Source organism: Harpegnathos saltator, unplaced genomic scaffold (genome assembly GCF_003227715.2).
Source record: "Harpegnathos saltator strain DR-91 unplaced genomic scaffold, Hsal_v8.6 scaffold38, whole genome shotgun sequence".
Lineage (NCBI taxonomy): Eukaryota > Metazoa > Arthropoda > Insecta > Hymenoptera > Formicidae > Harpegnathos > Harpegnathos saltator.
In genome coordinates this window covers 1,114,878-1,135,123 of record NW_020230183.1, presented here as the reverse complement: position 1 = coordinate 1,135,123, position 20,246 = coordinate 1,114,878, and the positions used below count along the sequence as shown (strand labels likewise).

The 20,246-nt window shown below is 50.1% G+C and overlaps 1 protein-coding gene across 2 annotated transcripts in view; it reads left to right on the top strand.

Annotated features, from left to right (window-relative positions):
• The window catches only part of LOC105190036 (uncharacterized), a 29,544-nt gene that overhangs the window by 8,041 nt on the left and 1,257 nt on the right, over positions 1-20,246 (top strand). Inside the window, exons 1-4 of one of the 2 annotated variants that reach the window (XM_025300607.1) lie at positions 17,568-17,646; positions 17,737-18,003; positions 18,441-18,670; positions 20,071-20,246. The exon at positions 20,071-20,246 is cut by the window's right edge and continues 1,257 nt beyond it. In XM_025300607.1, the coding sequence (XP_025156392.1) occupies positions 17,583-17,646; positions 17,737-18,003; positions 18,441-18,670; positions 20,071-20,246 (737 nt within the window). In that variant the 5' untranslated portion in view covers positions 17,568-17,582. Of the gene's footprint in view, positions 1-17,567; positions 17,647-17,736; positions 18,004-18,440; positions 18,671-20,070 lie in introns of those variants that run through there. The other variant, XM_011152510.3, reaches the window with a different exon arrangement.

The following is a 20,246-nucleotide window of genomic DNA, read 5'->3' as shown; positions in this document are numbered from 1 at the left end:
CGTGGTGAACGGTAAATCCAATCTCACGCCGGCGATTAATTCGAAAGAGTCACCGTCGGGGATTTAAACGGGGCCCGGCGAACTCGTCGCGCTTAATACCTGATCGCACATCAGGCCGACAGTTTAAGATCGGAGCTGCGCGATCAGGGCGCGATTGGTTCGCTCCTCGCCTCGCGCGGCGCGCCCGACGTGAATCTTCGGCGGTGTAATCCACGACGCTCTCCCCCGCGCGCATCCCCCGTCCTCCTCGTCGCCGTCATCGTCGTCCTCGGTAATTATATGCAGATCGCGGCCGCGTTTACTCTGGGAGACGCGTCGCTCGGGCGAGAGGTCCTCCGACGAGAGGTCTTATACCGTTCGTTTAATCCTTTCGAGGATCCCCTCGGCTCCTCTCCACACGTCGCGAATTACGCTCCACGCTGATGTCGCAGCCGCGCTACGTTCTTCCGCTGACGTCCGCGCGCCGGAAAGTTCTGGAACAACGCGCGTTATCGCGCTATCATCGATGTTTCGAGCTCTCCGCTGTAATTGCCGTCAGCTTTCGCAACTTCTGCGACTCACTGCGCATCTCCAGTCTCCAGTTCTCCCGTGCTTCCGGCCGTCGCGAGCAAGCGGGAACATCGACGCGCCTCGCTGACAGCGAGTTATTTTTTCGCTGGCGGACACTGCGAGTTCGACTAGTTCGGGGGATGGCAGGAAATTAGAATTCGAAATGTCGGGCGCGCCTCGGGATTCGAGCCCGGCTTCGGCGAGCGGCAGGGAGCCAGCCGCTTATCCCGCGTTTAATTAGCGCGCGACAACAACGACGGGTTATCATAACGGGGTAACGCACTGCGTCGCGATTCAGCGCGACGAGATACAAACGCGCGTGCGGGCGGGCGCGGCCGATATACGCGCGAGGATCGCGTTGCTGCTGCCTGCCCCGCGGCGGGGACGCGCTTTTTAAACGACGTACATCCGTTAATTTCAAAGTTGAACGAATCGCGCGGTCAGCTTTCACAATGTCGAACCGACCAGCGATTCAATCGGCGCACGCACAATGGCGCCGATGCTCGCCCCTCGCTTTCTCGTTCTCTCGACGCCGCCTCTCCCCTCGCGCTGCTCGTGAAACCTATCTCTGGCCCGATACTCTGGCCGTGGTCTAAAATATAGGACATTAACTTCGCCGACGTCGGAATACCTGACCCCTCGACAATGGCCGCAATTAACAATGGCAGCGCCGTAATACCTGTGCGCGCAAACCGATACCGAAATTATCGGTTGGTTATTGCACACGCACGCAGAGACACGCACGCGTGCGCGTGCGGGTTACACGTGTTCTCGCACTGTCGCGTGCGGCTAATAGCAGCGTGGGATCGTTCCGTGGCGTGACAGACGCGCAAGTATTAATTTCATATTTGTCTCCGTACTTAATTGCCATAATCGGCGGCATTGTTACGAGCGAGCTAACTGCTGGCCACGTATCGATCATCGTCGTCCTTGTCCGCCACCGTTCTTCCACCGCCGCCTCGTCCACGCCGCTTATCCCGTCGAGTTAAACGCCGTCCCGACGGCAGCACGGCACGACGATGTTTCAGTTTCATGAATCGCAGCAATTGCGGTAATCGAGACGAGTGCACTTGCGTTACTTCGCTCGAATCCCTTTAAAGCCCGCTGTTCCGCCGCGAATCAATTCCGCGCCGAATCAGGGGGAAACGTACGGACAGAACGTAAACGGGGAGCGCCCCGTGATTTGACTTAGAATATCGCGCCACGGTGGAATAGCAGCGATCTCTCGAAAATAGCGTAAAACGAGGAGACACAAAAGGAAACATAAATATAAAGTAATACATACTAACGAGATCAATTTCCTCCTCGGCAACAGGTCGGAAAGTAACGTCGGCCTTTCCCTTCGTGAAATGCGCACTATTCGCTGAAAGGACGAGGAAGGAAACGAAAGGGAAAAAGAAGAAGAAAGTGGGGGAGTGAGAGAGAGAGAGAGAGAGAAACAGCACAAACTACACCGCACCGCCGCATAATTCACGCAAGATTCTAACGAGCGTTCACCTCCGCCGCGCGGGCGAACACGGTGTCGTATTATCGCGCGGGCACAGCGAAGCACTCCAAGCGCAATCCGCGATGTAGAGAGGCTGCCGACGCGTTAATGAAGATCCGCGCTCCTGTCATAATCGGGTCCCGCGTGCGTGCGATGACGTTAATCGAGTGGTTTCTCGAGCATAATCGAGGCAAAACAATAAGCCGAAGAGGGAAAAAAGAATCGCGACGGAGGAGACGGCCAGTTCTCTCGTTCTCTCTCCGGCCGGCAGCGGCCCGACGCGTAATTGACAAGGCCGGAGGACGAGAGAGAGAGAGAGAGAGAGAGAGAGAGGGAGAGAGAGAGAGGGAGAGACAGAGGTAATGGAGGGACTCCGTTTTAGTTCCCGCACATTCGATCGTCATTGTCCACGACCTCGTGGATTTCGCCACGAGTGGCGAGCAAGAGAGAGAGAGAGAGAGACAGAGAGAGAGAGAGAGAGAGAGAGAGAGAGAGAGAGAGGGAGAGAGAGAGAGAGTCCGAGGTAGAGGCCGACGGAGAGAGGAGGTGAGAAAGAGGGAGAGGACGAGAGGGAAGATCGCATTTATTATTCGGCCGCGTGCTCGACGTCGTTCGCAGAAACAATGGGAAAACGAGAGCCACGGTAGCCGGGCATATTGGAGCACCACTTTCGGCTGTCGATCTCGCGTTCGCTTAAAGGCCCCCTCCGTCCGATCGTGCATGCATGCATGCATGTACGCACGCATGCCGCGTGCATCGACATTGCATTTCGGTCAATCCGCGAGCGCCGGAGCGATAATCGATGACGAAAAACAGCCGCGTCACGGCAGGACACTCCGACGCGGGACGGCGCGCGACCCGCCGGAGATTCGCGATGTGCTGACGTCGAAGTTTCGCGCGCACGATAACGCGCGATCTCGCTTCTCCCAGGTGATCTCGATTAAAGTCGCGGAGGAACAGAATAGCTCCGTAGTTTCCGGATTACGAGTGCGATTCGAAGATAAGCGCCGCTCGCGAAGCGTGCGCGTCGGAAGGAATAAATACGTAGACGACGCAGCCGTGATTCGCGGTTAATTTCAGGTAAACTTCACCTCGCCGGCCGTGCTCGGTCGCGAAAATGTGTAACTTGGCAATTGGAAAGTCGCGATAATACCCCCGTTCTATCGTCTCGCTCTGGTGAAACTTTGATCTCTCGCGTACTCGCGGCTCGTCGACGGAGAACTTCTGCTCGTCCGCGCTATAACGGCCACGCCATTCGACTCCCCAGTCGATCCAAATGTTTCATCTCACATCCTTCTTTTTACGTACAGTCGATCAGAGCGTCGAAAATTTCATGGCCAATTTCGCGAAAGAAATCAAGGAACGAGCGTCTCCTCTCGCTGTTTTACGGCCGCCCAGACGCGACCGATGTAATTTAACAGAGCGCGTTACTAACGCGATTGGTAGCCGGTCGATGATTGATTATTAAATTAATAATCGAATTACGTCGGAACGCTCGCGCGCTCGGAGTGGAGGGGGAGGGGAGGAGGGGAGGGGGACGGGGGCGGGCTCGCGGACTTGCACACGCGCTCGACAGCGTGTGTACGCTATCTCGTCTATGCATTACATTTCGAGTGCGCGTTGCGGTCGACGGCCGACGAGAGCTTTCGCTCAAACGCGCGCGCGATACGATATATACGTAGGAACACGAATTTGCGAATTTCTGCGCGCTGCTGCGCTTGCTGTTGCTACTGCTACCGCCGCGGCCGCTGCAGTTGCTGCTGCTGCTGCTGCTGCTGCTGCTGCTGCTGCTTGCTGCACGCTCGCGCGTGTTTATGGCACACACACGGGGTGAAGCGTTTGACCCGAATCGCCGGCCGTTAACGACGCTTCTCGATAACGCCGTGACGAAAGCTTCCGTATCGAACAGCACTCGGTGTCCGCGGAAGTTCTCGCCGTTGGCGGACGTTAAATGAATGTACCGGTCGTCGTCGTCGTTGTCGTCGTCGTCGTCGTCGTCGTCGTCTGGACGCGTCGCTAACATAAAAGAGAGGAAAGAAAACAAGGGGGAAATCAGCCGGCCAACCAGGGGCCTGGTAAGTCGCGCATCCGCTGCAATAAAATTATAATTGCGGCTCGGCACGTAACGAGCGAGATAAAGGCTCCGCTTACCTCGTTATTATCCGCTATAGTATAAACACACACACACACACACACACACACACATTGAGAAAGAAAGCCAAGTCGAATCTCATGTCTAATTCTCGTATACATCCACGCGCGTGTGATGCTTTCCATCCGACAGCGTCGTTCAATGTCGCGTCGTCGTGTGTGCCCGTCCCACGCAATTAGAGAGAATACACACGCGACATTGCGCGGGGAGAGTTTGAGGGAAAAACTGGGAAAAGAAAATATACATAGGAGCGTACCGAGCGCGGGGACACGAGAACGGAATAGTCGCCGAGGGAGGGAAAGGGAGAAAGCGTTACTTATTAAGCGATTTGGGATGAATCCCCTGCAGAGCATCCAACACAGCAATAGAAAAAGTGAACGGAGAAGGGAAAGTAACGTAGAAAGAAATAAACAGTCATAATGAAAGAAGAAATGAGTAAAAGAGAAACATGAAAAGAAGGAGAGAATCTTTAGCTAAAATTAAACGTGATGAAAGAAAAAGATACGCTGATTGAGCTTAAAATGCAAGCTATCGTAATGAACAGTAACCCCAAAGTAGAATAAAGCAATTTAATAAGCGAAAATCAGTGTACGCCAGCAAGATTGCGAAATTCGGTGCAATAAGAAGTAGGCAAGTCTGTCCAAGATCAAGTTACGGTCTCAAGAAAATCCTGTTTTAATAGGTGCTCGTAGGAAAATGTCTGAGGATACTGAGAGGAGAACTGCAGAGAGAGAGAGAGAGAGAGAGAGAGAGAGAGAGGAAGGAAAGAAAGAAACAAAAGAAGAAAAAGGGAAAGAGAGAGGGACAGAAGAGAAGGATAGGGAGAGAATAGAAGAGAAAGAGAGAGGAGAAAATTAGAGCAAATATTATATCGCAATGGTGGAATCTCCGCGTCGCACGAACGAACGATCATAGGACAATATGCGGCGGAGTTTCCTCTCGTTGCGAATTTGAGTGGTTGCGGTATGGTCGAGCCCGGGCCGGACTGGCATTCAGAGACCACGAGATGATGATGTCACGAGCGCTAATTGTGTATTCTCCGTCGTTCCGATGGGACTTCATTATCTTGGCGATGTCGAGTGTCGCCGCGGGAGGAGAAAAAGCGTCGGCGGGACAAAAGCGCGCGACGGGAGGCGCAATTAAAAATTACGCGCCGCCGTGAAAACCGCCGCGAAAATCGCCGCTCGACCCGTCGCTCCGCGAGAAAGGAAAAGAGAGAGAGAGAGAGAGAGAGAGAGAGAGAGAGAGAGAGACAGAGAAAAAGAGAGAAAAGAGAATCGCGAATGATAAGCGCGGCTATGCGCGGTGTCGTGTCGCGCGGAACTGAGACAATATCCACGCGCGGACTCGCTCTTTAAGCAGGCGATTTGATAAAAACGATCCATAATGCTACTCAATCTATAATGCTTTGGTCGGCTCATTTCTTTTCACGGACATAATTTCGCGCGATATTGTGCAGTAAATGCGAAAACACTCGTTAAAATCACGGACTAGAAGATAAACCGCGATTAAATTAAATGATATTAATTTAAATGGAAATTAAATTAAATTAAAATTAAATAAAATTCATAGTTATGAATTATATCTTACTGTCTTTCTTCTCCTCTCTCTCTCTCCCCCTCTCTCTCTCTTCTCTCTCTTTTTCTCTCTCTCTCTCTCGTTCGCTCGCCCATTCTTTCTCGGCCCGGCGCGCTAAACGCTTTATTTCCGACGGTGCAAAGTTGCTTTATTGCGACCGTACGACCTGAATATTTCAACGCGAAAGACAATACGGGAAGTGTGAAATAAGACAATAACCGCTCGAGATACGTCTTAGAATATAAGCGAGAGCGCGCGCGCTCAGCAAGCGAGTCTGGGAGCGTAATAAAGCACGCGCGCGGTCACTCGTGTGACAGCTTCTTATTAACCATGTAGATTGGCGAGTTTAGCCGGCGAGTGTCGCCGTTTTTGTCGACAGTATGACAAAATTGCGCGAGAGAGTTCGCGTCGACAAACCGACGAAGCTCGGCGCGGCGCGGCGCGACGTAGCGTGGCGTGGCGTACCGGCGACAACAGCAATTTCGTTTCGCGTGCCTAAAGTTTCGCGACGGAGCACACGTACACACATGCGCTCTCTCGCGTCACAGATAGTTGTATTTCCAGTATCAAGCTCGGCCAATTGAGAGAGCTCCGCGTGCGCGTAGCATTAATTAGGGAGATTCAAAGGCCGACGGTACGCCTCTCTTTCGCCGTGACCGCGATTGCTATCATCGGCAATCTCGTTATACGAGGCTAGGCAACGCGGCGGATACGGTTATTCCTCTATTGTCGTGATTACTATCCTCCGCCTACATTGTCATTCCGTAGTCTGGTGCGCTGCAATTGTGTGTCCCCTCTCTTGCCGACCTGGCCTCCTCCGCCTCATCCTGCTTAGCGCGCTGGGTCCAGCTGAGAGTTCGTGCTCCTGCGAGAGCGACGACAACAGTGTTTAAAGAGAGAGAGAGCGCGAGTAAACACGGAGGAGACACGGGAAACCCCTTTTCGCGTAGGAATTACTCGCGAAATCGCGCGCGAAAATTTCTTTAATTTACCTCGCTCGTTCTCTTCCGCGCGCACGACGACAGCGGCGACGGCGACGACTTCAACCCCGGCGAAGAACTCTCGCGACCTACCTTCAGTGCGGCACAGTATTTATTACTGTTGCCTGTGCCATTACTGCGATCGTTATTATCAGGAGGCATATCCTTTGTAAGCCGTTTAATAACAAGGCAATCGTAAATACTGAATTAGCGGCGCCGGGTGCCGTTATTTCAGGCCGGCGGCAAATTGAACGACGCTACGCGACGGAACAGCCCGAGAGCGGGTGCTTTAATCAAATACGCGGGCACAAACTCCCGTGCAGAGAGAGAGAGAGAGAGAGAGAGAGAGAGAGAGAGAGAGAGAGAGAGAGAGAGAGAGAGAGAGAGAGAGAGAGAGAGAGAGAGAGAGAGAAAGAGAGAGAGAGAGAGAGAGAGAGAGAGAGAGAGAGGGAGGGAGAGAGAGAGAGAGAGAGAGGGAGGGAGGGAGAGAGAGAGAGAGAGAGAGAGAGAGAGAGAGAGAGAGAGAGAGAGAGAGAGAGAGAGAGAGAGAGAGAGAGAGCCGTCGTTTGAAATGTCCTTGAAGAAAGACGACGCGGCTGCCACGGTCCGGATTGCAGTTGTCGTGTGGGGACCGCGACCGAAAGATTAATTAGACAGATTTAATTACGTTTCCTTTTGCTACAACTTACTTTGCTACAGTTTCATTACCGTAAATTTGCTCTACCTCTGTCCCGTAGCTGCTTACTTTGCGCGGTAGACGACAATGCCGGTATACGTACACTCGCATACATACACACATACATATTGCATACGTATTGCGTTTCTTGCTCAAACGACGTAGTATTCGCCCAAGTACATCGCGGGCCGCGCAGCTGCAGGAGTGGAATTTGCGAGAATAGCGGAGATCATTGTACCGCGCTCGAGTACAGACAAACGAGGATGACGTCAAAGTTCCCTCTCTTTTCCCAGGGCTCTTCTGCTCGCGGATTCTCACTTATGCGAGCTCTGATCATCGCCGTTCGCGCCGGATACGCCAATTTTTATCGGATACGCCATGCAAATGACGCTCGGCTCGCAACGATCCGCCCGAGACGTCGCTTCGGGATATCGTGATTCACTCGGAAGCAGCGTCGGTTTTGCAGTCTTTAGAATTATCGACACCCGACAACGTCTATTTTCTAATTCAGCTCTGACTCACACCTAGTACTTGGAATTTAGCCTACGACACAGATTTAAAACCTCCGGCATGTCTCACGCCCGCCACGCAAACGCGACGTACCGCACCGTCATTAAAGATCCGCAAAAACTAGTTCCGACTCCGTTAGACGATACGTAGATCGCATCTCGCCTTTAACGCTTTACCGTTGCCGCGCGCACTAAGAGACACTATAAACATCGGCCCGCCGCTTCGTATCCGATAGTTAATTTACACGAAGGACGACAAAGGTCTCCACGGCTGCGGCGTCCCTCGACCGCCTCGGGGGACACCGGAATCGTGCACCTGCATCGCGTCGGTCGACGACGCAGCTGCGCGAGGGAGAGGAACGGAGCAGAGCAGAGATGCAGAGAAACAGAGAGAGAGAGAGAGAGAGAGAGAGAGAGAGAGAGAGAGAGAGGAGAGAGTGGCGGTGGTGACACTAACGGTGACCACGTGCTGTCAGCATCACGGCGACAGTGGTTGGGCAAGAAAACGTACGTGGGGTCACATAGCGTCGGGTAAATTCGTAAGCAATTATCCGAACTTGGAGGAACGAGCCACGACGGTAACTCGAGCCAGCTATAACGCCGGCATTCCTTACTCCTCCCGCGGGATCGTTCCCGAATTAATGCATAGCCCGTGGCTAGAATACCGTGGTTCGACCGGGCGAAAGCGAGCGCGATGGACGGTAGCACGGCTTTGAGAAGCAATTATCGGACCGCCACCTCTCTCTCTCTCTCTCTCTCTCTCTCTCTTCTCTACTTATTCCCATCTCTCTCCCGCTTATCGCCAGGTCGTCGTTAATTCCGAATTAAATCCCGCTCACGTTTTTCGTGTCTACCCGAGAGTGCTACCCGAGCGATATCTCAGCGCGCTAATATGAACGGGATTCTTTTCTTCCGCTTTGGATCTCGACCACTCGCATACACGCGTGGAAAGCGATAAAAAATTCACAATTGGCGGGATCGGTGATATCGGTGTTGTCGCTTCGATAAGATGTGCCGAGGAACATTGCCGGACGGTGTCTAAACGTCCGGATTGTTTCGCGAAGAACGAAATTGACGTATATACACGCGTACATATACGTGCACATACAGGTGCAATACATACCAATCATATCCACTCCATCACGTGCGCGCGCGCTCGGGTTTCTCCCTGCGTTTTTCGAATTTTTTTAACCGCGAAAATTGTCCAGCGAATAGTGATCTTTTAACGCTGGAAACGAAGTTCGCGCGAGCTCGCGATATTTCCCTCTCTGTCTGATTTTGATCCGGTGTATCCGCGAACGCAATTTATCCGACTTCAGCCTCGAACGAGCATTTGATTTCGACAGCGCGATTTTCGTTCAATATTTCCCCATCCCGGTTCAATTGGAACGACGCAATATGGTGGCTGCCGCGCGGCGAACGCTTCGTCCGCTTAAGCACTTAGCGAGTGCTTAGCGAGAAAGTGCTCATTTGCCGCGATCTTCTAGTCGCGCTTTATTTTACGGGCTGGGCGGAAACGTTTCGTCGCTGGCTCGAACCGGCTATATGTATACCAGCTAATTGGCGCGTTGCCTGAAGTCCTTTGGGCGATCGCAATAATCGCGGCATGATATACAGCTGACGAGAAGCTGACGAGAGAACGAGAAATACCAAATTTCATTTCACCGAAATTTGAAATGAGTATTATTACGAATTTCATTAATACTCATTAACGAAATAATACTCATTAATGATTGATAGAGAGAACAGCGGAGAGAGAGAAGTTTTACATGCATATATTTCACGTTATACATCAATATATAAAACACCCCGGCAAATTGCGCGAATGCAAGTTTAATTGTAACCGCAGTCGCATTAATGAGTTCGACGCGTAGTATCGCGCACAACTCCTCCATAAATATGTATAACAATTAATGGATGTTCCTTTTTATCTTTTCATTTCAACGGCAAACTGAATTAGTGCTAATATGAGAAACAATCAAGAGGATTGAGCCTTCTCGAATTACGCGTGTGTGATTGTACGCCGGAATATACAACGTCACGAAAGAAAGAGAGCAAGAGAGGGGGGCGAGAGGGAGAGAAAGGGGGAGAGAACGTTATTACGTCCGACATAAATAATATTAAAAACGCCCTACAAGCTTTTGTGCTCGGAAGCGCCGGTGCGCCCTCAAAGACCGCGAGACGGCTCGCAAAGGAAACGCAAAACAATAATCTCGACGTCACACGAATCGCAGCGCTTTGATGAACGTCAATAAGACACTCTATCGCCGGGCCGAGATGACGGCCAATATTGTCGAGTGCGAGTGCGTCGTAAAGAAACGTTTCTCCGCGACGATTAAAGTGGTAATTGCGGACGGAGGGTAAGCTCTGAACAATGTCCTCACTAATTCCAGCCAATTGCGGCCGCACATGTCCTGCGCGGGTACGATCGCGTCTATTTATGTGTGCGCGATTCGTATATGTGCAACGCGATCCGAAGTGGAATGTGTGCGTATCGCGACGACAACGGCGGCGGCGGCGACGACGACGACGACGACGGAGGTGGCGGTTAAATTACGCACGAGAACGCACGCGTGCGCGTGCTCGCGTATAATTATTATAAGACGAGTTATAGGCGAGCAGTCGAGAGAGCGGGCAGGCTACGCTCCACGCATTAGCAGCACGATCACGGAGAGAAGGGGGAGAGATTTTATTCGCACAATAAACACAATAATAACAGCAATTAAAACGATCAATTACGACGTCAGCTGCATCCGCGTTCTCCGCGCACAACTGGCAATGTGGAAAACGCGAGACGGCCATTGACGTGCGGAATGCATTTCCTCTGTAACGCGAGGAAACGCGCAACTAACGCAGGTGTCGTGCCACGAGATAACGCGAAGACGTTCAGCGTGTGTCTGACATTCGAATTTCCGCAAAAATCAGATTACATCACGAGCGTCCGAGCAGTGGAATTGAACCGCGAACGTTGCGTCGCGGTCGTAATGCGCGATAACGGCGAAGACGGCGATGATGATCGTTTTAGCATACGGTATTTTGCTCCTTTGGCTGGTATCGTAAATGTTCGCCTCGCACGCAGGTGCATCGGGCTCCGACACGCGCGATTATCGCGCCTCCCGGTGAATATGCATGCATTATAAGTAACGATAAACGCGCGAGCGCGCGTTCGAGACTTAACCGAACTGATTGGTGCACGACGTTGCGTGGGTGAATTTAAACGACCGCACGCATGTGTTCACACACGCGGGAAACATATGTGTGTGTATGTGTGCGTATATTATTTAAACACGAGTGACGAAGCGACTTCTCTCTCTCTCTCTCTCTCTCTCTCTCTCTCTCTCTCTCTCTCTTCCTCCCTCTGTGCCTCTCCAACGAGGAAAGAACTCGCAAACTGGCGGCTGACCATTTGACTTCTCGACCCGCCCACATCTCGTAATAAAAGATAGTGCCACCGTCTTCCCACAAGCGCTCTCGAATTTTCGAGCAATTCTTGTTAATCAATCCTCTTCATCCCTTTCACCCCTGCCGACCTCGTGCCCGCTCCTCGAGGAGGTCTTAATGCTACCCACGCCGAGGCGTCAAGTATAGAGCGAGAACGATTTGTTTTAATGTGTTCGCAAGCAGGCCTGCGAAACTGTTAATCATCATATATATATATATATATATATCACATATATATATATATATGTATGTATTTCTCTTTTCCTCTCTATTCTCTCTTTCTCTTTCTCTTTATGCCGCTTCGAAGAAAGTTCAAACCGGTTTCTTTTCGTTTCGCGTGCAACACCGCGTGACATCGTCTCGGCGGACGAAACATTCGTGAGACACGAAGATCGCGTTTCAAAGTGGCGCGAAGAGAAAAATGAGGACGCTCGCACGACCGATTGCGCGCCTTGTGACGAAATAATAACTTTTTCCACCTGACGGGAGCAATAACGTGCTCGGCCGTCTCTGTGCTTTTCCGAAAGTGTTAAACCTGTTTGCGTTTAATCCGCACGCAAAACAAGTTCGAAAATGGCGCGCTAATTGTAGTATAATAATTGAGCGCGTGATAATTGCCCGCACCTGTTGTTTTTAAATTTCATATCGCCGTTATTCCCTCCGCAAGCACTGATTGCACGATGATGATTAAACGTGTGAGAAAAGCGATGATGAATAAACGGACAATCGAAATTAAATGCAAGCAATTAATGACAACTCTAGACACCGCTGGTTTTATTCCTTATCGCGTGTTCATAGAGCGAACATTTCTTTTTTCATCTAGTCGACTCCCGTCGACCGTTATTTTAATTTTTTCTTTTCAATTCTTTTCAATTCTATAAATTTACGCGGCACTGTGCTGTATAATTTAGAGAATCGTAATAGCTAACTCCATTTAATGTCGTCGATGTCGGTGTAACGAGAACGATACCGAAGCTACAAATTGAAACAATGATTCGGAGTGCTCGGAACGACGTATCCTAGATAAATTAATAGGGTTAACAGTCTCGTTGTAGAAGAACGAGGACTCGAGTCACGAGGTCGAGCCGGCCGGCCGCTGTACATTTCGACCCTCTCCGACGCGCCAGCGGAATAAATAATTCCATAGCTAAACGAATCGTTCGAAAGCGAACAAAACGCTCGTCTGAATTAATTCGCAGCACCTGCTGTTAACGCACCGCAAGAAATTTCCCAAAATTGAACGCGCGAACACGCCGCGTCCTGGAGGCTTTCATAAATCGCGACGCGCGTAAGTCCGCTTAACCAGGAATTTATTTCGCCAACTCTCGACCCCCCGTAATAGCGCCGTTTCTCGTTGAGGAAAGTAAAGACAGGGGGAGAAACAGAGGCACAGAGATAGAGAGAGAGGGGGGAGGACAAGAACAGAGAATTGAGAGGCAGTGCAAACACGTTCAGCTTAGCCATTCATTGTCGCTCTCTGCTGTACGGACGGCGAAGGAGAGAGAGAGAGAGAGAGAGAGAGAGAAAAAAAGAGAGGAAAGAAAATCGGGAGTCGAGGGCAAAACGTATCGACGTGTCGACGTGGGGCGTATGAACAAATAAACGCGCCGCTGGCCGCCAAATTTATCGCGCGCGCTTAATTAGCGGGCAAATAACGCGATTAATGGCAGCCGAGCGCTGCTGCAGCCGCGGGAGGGTGCGATAGTTTGTCGCGTTTGCTGCGCGATTCGCGCGAAAACCGGAAAGCTTATGGGCCCTCCCTTTTGCCCGCCCGAAACTGTTGCTCGCGACATGTAGATACGTAGACGAGAGGGCGGGCGGGCGGGTGTTCCGCACTGGGGAAAAGAACAAAAACCAAAAAAAGGGTAAGCAATAACGCGGCCGGCGTGACTAACGCGCCGGTTATTGCGACGGAGGGTTATTTATTTTTTGGGCCGCTCGATACTTTCGCGATGTTATCGATGTTGCGCGCAAATCGTGCGCGCGACTTCGATTATTAGGAGAAATATCTCCTTGGTATCTCCCACCCCCCATGCTCCTCCTCGGACTCTTCCGAGGTGACCTCCGTCTTCTCTCCCCTTTCCCCATCCCTCCCATTCATCCGTCGTTGTTTGAAATACTTACTGTACTGTAAGAATGCTGCTGAGAGTCGAGTCGACGACGCCAAAGTGTTAAAGTACAGATACGATTTTCGCCCCGTTACACTCGCGCGGGACGAGCGGGGGAATGCGGGGCGATAAATTGTCGAAAGTTTTTTTTTTTCCTCCTCCTCGGTGCGATGCAAAGCGCGCGGAATCAAACCTGAGGTATCGGTTTTGCATTTGATCGACCGTGCAATGAATAAGGAAAAAACTTGGCCGCGTTGTATGCACCAGAAGCTGTTGCGCCCGTAAGCCTGCTGAATTGTAAGCTCGCAGCTGCCGGGCGCGCGAGAAGGCGTACATACTAGGAAATAATATCACATGGAAAATAGATGTCGTTCCGAATCATAAATTATTCATAATAAATACGTCACCGACGCACGAAGCCCGTCACCCGGCTTTCACGGGCTCTCGAAAGCCGCGGCGCATTGTGCCAAACAATAGAGTCAATTTTTATTAAATAAATTCGCACGGCGTAAAAGGAGGAACGGGATGAACGCGAAAAATTGACTGATCGTACGGGAGATGAAAGTCACCCTGAAAGTGTTCGTTCATCCTCCGAAGCGAATCAAGAGACTTATCCTCGAAAAGTTGCTGTTCTCGCGTGAAATTTCCGCGAGACGCGCGCGTAGAAGGAAGATCGTACGACGTGCAGAATCGCCGCGTTGCTCGGAAGAAAAATATAATCCGCCTATGAGAGACGGTGAAATAATTTATCCGGAATAATCGCGCGCCTGTTGGCGGTCGAGTTGCTTCAAGAAGAAAAGAAAGGGCGAGGAAGGGAAAAAGAAATAGAAAGAGAGGAGGGGGAAGGGAGAGGGTGAAATTAGACCCTCGACAGATACGCGGCGCGGAATAAAATTCAAAGTATCGGCTTTGCATTTGATCAGCAGCAGCGGTGGCAGCGAATAAGGAAGCCCCGTATCCTGCTCGGCTCGCCGTGCCCGCGACTGGGCGAATCAATCCTCGAACTTCAAAGGAATCCCGCCGCTCTGATCCTTCGGGATTCCCTGATACGCGTGGGAGTCTTTAATCAAGGAACGAACCGACGAACGGCCTTCGATGGCGCGTCGACCCCGCTCCAGCCGTTGTCTTTGAGCCGCGACGCGTGCTGGCCGGCCTGTCGCTCGCGCGCGCGCGCCTGGCATATTAATTAATTCGCTAATTATTAAACTAATTGCCGGCTTAATTAGCTCGCGAGAGCAAGCACAGCAGCCAACCACCCGGGCCAGCGCGCGAGCCGGAGAAGCTTCGGAGGAAAGGGAAACTCACGGACCGTCGCCGCCCCACGATATCGCGCCGTCGCGTCGCAATATGTGTGTGAAGTAACGTTGCGTGCGTCGCCTTCGCCGGAGGATACGCGGCTCGTTCCTCGGCCATGAGAACTTGGCGGGCTTCCAGCGGCAATCCGCGTCGGCTAACGTTGAGATTAGCGATCGGCTGTATTTCACCGTGTACGAGTCACCGTGCCATCTGTAACGCATAATCGCAGAAAGAGAGAGAGAGAGAGAGAGAGAGAGAGAGTCATCTTAGCCGAAATCGGCGAATGCAATTGAGATTTCAACTTGCATCCGCACACACAAATGATAATCGAAGTGCCTCCGAGAAACTGACCTGTAGGACGAATAAAATTTCTATTCAGAGAGAGAAAGCGGGTGGAGGGGCGAGGGATGGGGGGGGCGATGAAAGGAGGGAAGAGAAGAAAGACAGAGGGAAAGAAAGATCCGTCGAGGTCGATCGTGTTACGTTTACTTCGACTCTCGCTTATCGCTCACGTACTCTTTTACGCGCCGGCGTACATATATTCACGGATCAACACACACCGCCGGTACAGTATTTATGTCCTCGGAATGCAAAGCACGTCGGGGCCATTCGTATCCCAATACGTACTTTATTCAATGTGCGAGGCGCGATATTTCGTATCAGAGGCACGCGCGAACGTTAGCGCGAAAGAAGGCGCGTCGCGGTTTCATCCCGGAGAAAGTTTCAACTGCGAAACTAACCCGTGCACGGCATGTCCTGCGGACTCGCGGGACAGGGTCAAAGGGGTCCGCGTGGTTCTGTTGTGCTGCTGGTTAACTACTGCTTACTGCAACACAAAGCCCTGAAAGGCTGACGAATTATTTAAAAAGACTCGTTATTGTTCCGCGGGAGCGAATGGTCAAACCGCCGTGAAACCACTCGCTAACCAGGCAAGAGAGGGAGAGACCTCTCTCTCTCTCTCCCTCTCTCTCTCTCTCTCTCTCTCTCTCTCTCTCTCTCTTTCTCTTTTGTCGAAAAGGAAAAACGGTTGCGCTTACAGAGGCAGAGTGAATGGCAGGAGAGGCAGGCGAGCTTTCATTACGCACGTGTGTATATAAGTAAAAAACTATCAAACTAGCGCGCGATAAAAATAATTCAACGGTGAACGTCAAGACACAGCGAAATGATTATACGCATCACATGGCGAGACGAGCGAAGGTAAAATATCAATTGAATATCAAGCTTTCAGTTCAGATATATTGGTTTTGCGGACTAGCTTGCTTAATAATAATAAAAAAAGAAAAAAAAAGGAGAAAAATACGCAAAAATGTTTAAATGTTTAAAGCAATATAAAATGTAACGACGCATTGTAAAATCGAATGTGTTGGCGAAACAGATTATTCGAAATAAATTAATAAACGCTGCGAGAGATACGTGCGAATGCGCCTCGTGTCTGTGTGTACGCACACACGCGCGCTCGTACGGGAATGTTACGTGAGTAAAAAGAGATCACCGCGCGCCGTCCAATTTTATTCTTGTAATTGTTCTCAAACATTTGCGGCACGCAGAACGCACGTTACCTCCGGATGAAAGTGTACGTATCGGCGGAAACCTAAATGGAACGGACTTGTATATTTCACGACATCAATCGCAAAACCACGACGCGCGTTATACACTCGGGAAAACATATCGAAATAATGTTAAATATAAAATCAGCAATACTCAGATACTCAGGACGAGCGCGGGTATATGTCGCTAAATAATATATCGGTGATTCATAACGAAGGTAGCCCTCCTAGTGACAGGCCACGGTGATTGCCTTGACAAGGTCCAATTTCCAATATCGTCCCACCGGTGTCGACCGGTTAATTTTTAATTGCGCCGACCGTACGAAGGAGATTGGAAAAAAGGGAAGCGACCCGAGATCGTACACTTTCATATTCTCGAATAGTTCTTTATCCGACGGGGGATAACATCTCGGAGTAACTTCCGCCAAAATGATCGAAGACACGACGCAAACGAAATTGAAATATGTCAGCAACGTGAGATGACGAGCTGAAATAAAGAATACGTTGCTAATTCGGGAAATAACGTACGCGGTAAAGATACTTGGCGAATTGGATTTTAGGGGAAATCGATTCTCGGTATAGCTTTTTCGCTCGTCATATCCACTCGCGGATTACATGAAAATTTGTTATATTATTACCGTCGCGTCTGCTTGTTATTTAATTTACTCGCACAATTCTCTGCAAACTTTTCATGAATTTTACAGCTGTTTTCGCCGCGAAAAGGGTAGGCAACGCGTGAATTTTTTATCGTCATTCTCTGAAGGGGTATCGCGCGATCATAATTGGCTCTCGCAGCCACTTTAAATTTCCACCCGCTTTGGATCACTCGATTGCGTCCGGTTGATCGAATATTTTTAATTACCACCGTATTTGTCCCGATCGTCCTGCGGATGCACGATAAATAAATTAATGCGCGCACGTCAACGATCGCGCAGCCATTTCCCGCCGGGATCTCCATCGTGCACGGTCAAAATTTCTCGCTAATAATCCGTGTTTTTCGGGAATCCGGTTCCGAATTTTCGGCGTCAGTTTTTATAATTGTCGGCCGGCCGGTGTAGTTGCTCAAATTGTCCCGAAATCGCGGTCGCTTGTTCTGATTGATGATATGAATAAGCAACGTGCATTGGGACCGATAAATGCAAAACCCCAGTTTTACCCGCACTCTCTCCCTCTCTCAAATGAAAATTCAGCGAAAAGAAAGAGAGGAAAAAGATTACCTCACGATTTTGGTATTTTAACCAATTGCCGAAATTCCCCGAAATGGTACAATGTTTTCAATGGTACTCGTATATGCATCCATTTCACAGAAATTTGTACAGTTCAAGTAAGTTCGTTGCTACTTAAAAAACGTACGATAAGCGTGATAAGTGTGTCTTTAGACGCGCAAAATAATAAAGCTTTTCTTGTGATACAGCTGCGGCGCTACAGCTACTGAAACTAGAAGTACCCAGCATCGTCGACCCGAGATGGGAGAAAGTGTCGTTAAAATGCCTGTACGATCTGCACGGCGACGAGCTGTATTCTGTCAAGTGGTACAAAGACGGCGACGAATTCTTCAGATTCATGCCGGGATCGACACCGGCGGGGAGGGACTACCATGTGAAAGGCGTATTCGTCGACGTCAAGCAGAGTGACAACAAACAAGTGACACTTCTGGGTCAAGCATACAACGGCCGAAGAGGTGCGACGTCAATTTTGCAAACGCGAATTACTGAGCGTCCTCGCGTGTACCTCTCGTATTAAAAACGAATTTCTCTTTCTCTCTCTCTCTCTCTCTCTCTCTCTCTCTCTCTCTCTTCGTCCCCCTATCTCTCATACGCGAGCGTGCACGCATGCGAGAAAGAGAGAGAGAGAGAGAGAGAGAGAGAGAGAGAGAGAGAGAGAGAGGAGAGAGAAAGTGGAGGAAAGCGCATGTACTTTCAATTTGCGTGGAAAATTCTGGTCGTAATATTAAGGTCGGAGTTAAATTCGAATGATCAATATGGATGATTCGGTTCTCGGGGAGATAATTGCGTTTCACCGTCGCTCATCAAGATTCGCACGCGTCACCGTCGAAATATACGCGAAAAATACAAGAAGAGATTATTTCTGCCCGTTTTTGCTGATTTCATGTCGCAGGTGAGGTCAACTTGGCAGGCACCTACGGCTGCGAGGTGTCGTCTGAGGCTCCGAGCTTTCTCACTGCCTACAACGAAGCGAATATGAGCGTGGCTGTACCACCCAAGGCTGCCCCAGCACTCGAAGGGGTGCGACCTTCTTACGAGGTCGGAGAGATCCTCGAAGCGGAATGCACGTCGGGCTTGAGCTACCCTCCGGCAGTTTTAACATTCATCTTAAACGGTAAAGAGGTAAGTCGATGTTCACGAGAGGGCAAGCGAACGAACGAAGGCGAACGCGAACATTCCGCCAGTTAAACTTTCGAGAGGTCAAAGTGATAGCGCGACTCGCACGATGACCTCCTGATATTCTGAATATCACACTGCATTTTTCAAATCTCTCGCACGCTCCGAAAAATATTATCGGCCGAAGAGAGTTGACATTGCTCGGCGATTTTTAACGTGCGATTTCTTGATGACTGCGCGCCACCGGGGCAAACGTTTCATTAAGATAAAGTCCGCTCGTAATTAAACGAATAACGTCAGAATGTAATCTCCTAGACGCTTGAAAAAGTTGTCATTTGGCGGCGCGGCGTTCTGCATTTTTTAAGTTGAGATTTCTGCGTGACTACATCTCCGGTAAACATTTCGTTGGAAAATGGAATTCGCGCGAAATTGAGTGAGGAATAAAGGGATTTAAGCTTTCGCGTGCTTAAAAAAATAATTGCCAATCGTCGCTGCTCTGCGCTTTTTAACGTGAGAGATTTCTATATCTTCAGTAAATTTCTCGTTAAAATAGAATTCGCGCGAGATTAAATATCGAATAAAGGGATATTAACATAAGGGTGGTAATTTTGCATATTTGCTATGACTTATAAGACAGACGGTGTCTTCGTGTATCATTAACGGTGCAATACCGCGAACGAAATTGGACCGAAATACAGGTTCGTGAAATACTATCCGGCGACTTTAAGATACTGTGCGCAGCGATAGTTGATATGAATGGAGCGAAAATTTCGCAATTAATCGTGCGGTGTAATTCATCTTCAAAAAGCCCGCTCGCGCGCTGCTACGCGAACATGGCGAAACTGGAAACCACATAACTCCCATTATTCAATGCTACGCCGTGCGCGTCATTCGCGAAGGGAGAAGGCACTACTCGGTTTATTCAACGACAATTTGTCAAGCGAGACCACTTCACGTGGGCGTTTTTATTCCGCTCGCCGGCCGTACGTTCAAGTCTCAACAAATACAGATGTACGGAGACTGCCGCAAATTAACTTCTCGAGGATAAACTCGCAACAACACGCGTCGCATTCACGAGCGCGACAAGCGGTTCGCGCTATTCGCGTGATGAAAATTGTGGATCAAGAAACGGATGAGAAAATTAACGAAGAGAAAAAGGAAAGGGACCAAAATAAGAGGACGTTCCGTAATAGAATCGTGTAAACCAATCTAAAGAGACATGACATAATTACGAGAGCAGATACAGATTTCCCTCGAATATATTTCCCTTTCAGACTTCGATGTTAAATCGATATCCAGGTAAAATCGCAGCGTAAATTCGCATCGTTATCGGAACATCCGATTCGCGACCGAGAACACTCGATTCCCGCGTGAGAATTCTGCAACAACACTTTGATTTCCGACAGGTGAACAGAGCTTTAATCAAAAACTTGCCGATGAGCGGCAACATAGACGGAAGCGTGGTCTCTACGACGAGACTGGGCTTGACTTTGCGCCTGGAACGACATCACTTTCCTGGCGGCATTCTCAGCCTGGTCTGCGAATCGGCGCTACCGGGCATCGCGAATGTCGAACCGCTCCA